General features: G+C 45.4%; 1 protein-coding gene across 1 annotated transcript in view; it reads left to right on the forward strand.

The window, feature by feature from the left end:
• Positions 1-432: 432 nt before the first annotated feature.
• LOC106815853 (ras-GEF domain-containing family member 1B-A-like) overlaps positions 433-3,083 on the forward strand; it is a gene marked incomplete at both ends in the record, with an annotated part of 16,810 nt that continues 14,159 nt past the window's right edge. Inside the window, 5 exon segments of the mRNA XM_014820377.1 lie at positions 433-522; positions 886-1,057; positions 1,432-1,616; positions 2,212-2,292; positions 2,885-3,022. Coding sequence (XP_014675863.1) covers positions 433-522; positions 886-1,057; positions 1,432-1,616; positions 2,212-2,292; positions 2,885-3,022 — 666 coding nt within the window.

The raw sequence follows: 3,083 nt of genomic DNA on the forward strand, positions 1-3,083 counted from the left end.
AGAGAGAGCGAGAGAGAGCGAGAGAGAGCGAGAGAGAGAGAGAGAGAGAGAGAGAGAGAGCGAGAGAGAGAGAGAGAGAGAGAGAGAGAGAGCGAGAGCGAGAGAGAGCGAGAAAGACGGAGCGAGAGAGAGCGAGAGAGAGCGAAAGAGAGCGAAAGAGAGAGAAAGAGAGAGCGAGAGAGAGAGAGAGAGAGAGAGAGAGAGAAAGAGAGAGAGAGAGAAAGAGAGAAAGAGAGAGAGAGAGAGAGAGAGAGCGCGCGAGAGAGAGAAAGAGTGAGAGAGAGAGAGAGAGCGAGAGAGAGAAAGAGTGTGTGAGAGATCGAGAACGAGAGAGAGGGAGATAGAAGGGGGAGAGGGGAAATGCTCTTACGATATCAGATGTAACTTATGATTAATTATAATTTAATTATATTTGTTTAAATATTTCGACAGACACTGATATATCAGGATGGCCTGCTGATGTCGGGCTCCCTTGAGGCTTTGATTCAGCACCTGGTACCAACGACGACCTATTATCCTGACGTGAGTGTCACATTGCAGCACCGCACGCACACATGTACATGCGCACGCACACATACACGCTCACGCACGTACACGCGCATGCACGCACACAGAGACATGCATTTGCGCACATCCACACGCACACGCAAAAGCGAGAGAGAGCGAGAGAGAGCGAGAGAGAGCGAAAGAGAGAGAGAGAGAGAGAGAGAGAGAGAGAGAGAGAGAGAGAGAGAGAGAGAGAGAGAGAGAGGGAGAGCGAGAGAGATAGAGAGAGACAGAGTGTTAGTTAGCAAGAAGAAGCACAAAAGAAAGAACACACATGACAAAACAAGAAAAAAACGACGAAAAGATGCTAACCGAAAAGCTTGTGTTTTTCTCCCGCAGAGGGCGTACATCTTCGCCTTCCTGCTCAGCTCGCGTCTGTACGTGCGGCCGCACGCGCTCATGCGCGACGTCTGCCAGGTCTGCTCCAGCCAGCAGAACCTCAGCAACGCGCTCAAGCGAGACAGCCTCAGCCTCGGCAAGTTCGGACTCAACATGGTGCGCCTGCTCAGGTAGGTGGCGCCACCGGGCAGAGTTCTGCCGACGCGGTCCCGCGCTGATGAGAGACGGGTTTTTGATACGGACGAAGTTAGGGGTAGGGTTAGTTAGGCGTTAGTGGTTGGTTAGTGTTAGGGTTTTGGTTAGGGGATGGGGTTAGATTACGGTTTGGCATTAGGGATTAGGGTCAGGTTTTTTTTAACGTTATTTTAGCTTTTAAGTTACGTTAGCTTAAGGTTCGGGGTAGGGGTAGCTTAAGGTTAGGTTGGATTATGTCAAGTTGGAGTTAGGGTTAGGCAGATGCGTGACCAATCCACGTCACCGTACACCCTCCCCACACCAGGCAGCACCTCTCACTCGACGCATATGCGTTCTATGCTTCCCCTACAGTGAGTGAGGTTAGGGTTAGGGTTAGGTGGACGCGCGACCATCTCTCTTCAACGGAGGCGTTTCCGTACGACTTCCGGGACGAGCGTGTCATGAAGCAGCTGAAGGAGATCATACACAGACTGTGCGTCGCTGACTGTAGCCTGCGGCCCAGCCTCATGCAGATACTCAACGCCCTGCTCGACTGCGTGAGTTAATGAATCAACTTCGTTAATTAATTAATGCTGAATATTGTTAATTAGTAATTGATTACGTTGACTGCAGCCTGCGGCCGCGCCTCATGCAGATATTGAACGCCCTGCTAGACTGCGTGAGTCGCCGCTAGACTGCTAGGCTGCATTGATTAATTACTAATGATGATTATCGTTATTAATTAGCAATTTATTGTCATGTTATGCTACGTTGTATTGTGAAAATTATTGTTATCAAATTAAATATTAATAAATTAGTAATAATTACTGTATATTAGCAACATCACGTTATTTTATGTTATATTATAGTAATTATTGTTATTAAATTAAGGCAACGTTAGCGATTTATTATTATAAATCAATTGAAATAAATAATATAATAAATAATAATAGCTATGATCGACTGATAAATGAGTAATAATCATAAACAATATTATTATTACTGGTAACTAATAATCTGACGATTCCATCTCTCTATATATTATGTCTTTATACTAGTGTGTCCATATATTATATATATGTTATCTGTATACTAGTGTCCCCATATATTATATCTGTATACTAAACTCTCTATGTATATCTATCGTTGCAGCTGACCGATCTTGATAAGTACGAGGTGCGGATGCTGAAGACGTCTGAGGTTGCCCAGCGGCTGGTGGACACCGACAGCCTGGTAAGACCCATGAGATGCTAACGCCACCGTCTACAGTGGCATTATTAGTTTCATATTATATAATTATTATTAATATCACTTTGGATTATTTTTCGGGGGAAAGTGTGCGTTGGTTTAGTTTCAATCGGAAATGATATGACACCGTGGCAAGTTAGCGGCGCGCCAATATTCGTGGCAGGGTTTGTTTGCGGTCCTGTCGCGTCGATTTGGTAGTGATTTCATAGAGGAAGTAGCGGTGTGTCCAATGCTAAGTTTAATTTCAAGGATAAGTTGTGCAAATATGTTTTAATAGCGTATTGTCTCTTTCGTGATGCAACGTCAAATCGTATGATGATGTGAAATCAATATGTTAATGTATAAATCATAGCGGACATGTGTTAGATTGTGACGTTCTTGCGTAAATCGTGTTGATCGTGCATATATTGTGTCGAGCACGCCTAATCGTGTTCAACAGACGTGTTATTTCTCAGCACGCGCATCCTAATGTCGAGTTTGTCGCCATGAAGTAACCAAAATCGACACTTAGCTAGGGGAAGTCGCGTCTGCAACGTTCGCCGTTGTCCGTCTGAAACGTTCTCTTGTCTACACGCAGCAGACGGACGTGCACGAGATGTGCGAATCGCCGGCAGTGTTGGCGGAGCAGCTAACGCATATCGAGTTGGAACGGTTGCGCCACCTGGGACCAGAAGAGTTCGTGCAAGCCTTCGCTGAGGATTCCAAGTGTGCTGAGGTGCGCCCTCTATGACCCGTTGTTAAATATAAACATTTGTAGTGTGATATATATATATATA

The sequence above is a fragment of the Priapulus caudatus genome, unplaced genomic scaffold (assembly GCF_000485595.1).
Source record: "Priapulus caudatus unplaced genomic scaffold, Priapulus_caudatus-5.0.1 Scaffold1219, whole genome shotgun sequence".
NCBI lineage: Eukaryota > Metazoa > Priapulida > Priapulimorpha > Priapulimorphida > Priapulidae > Priapulus > Priapulus caudatus.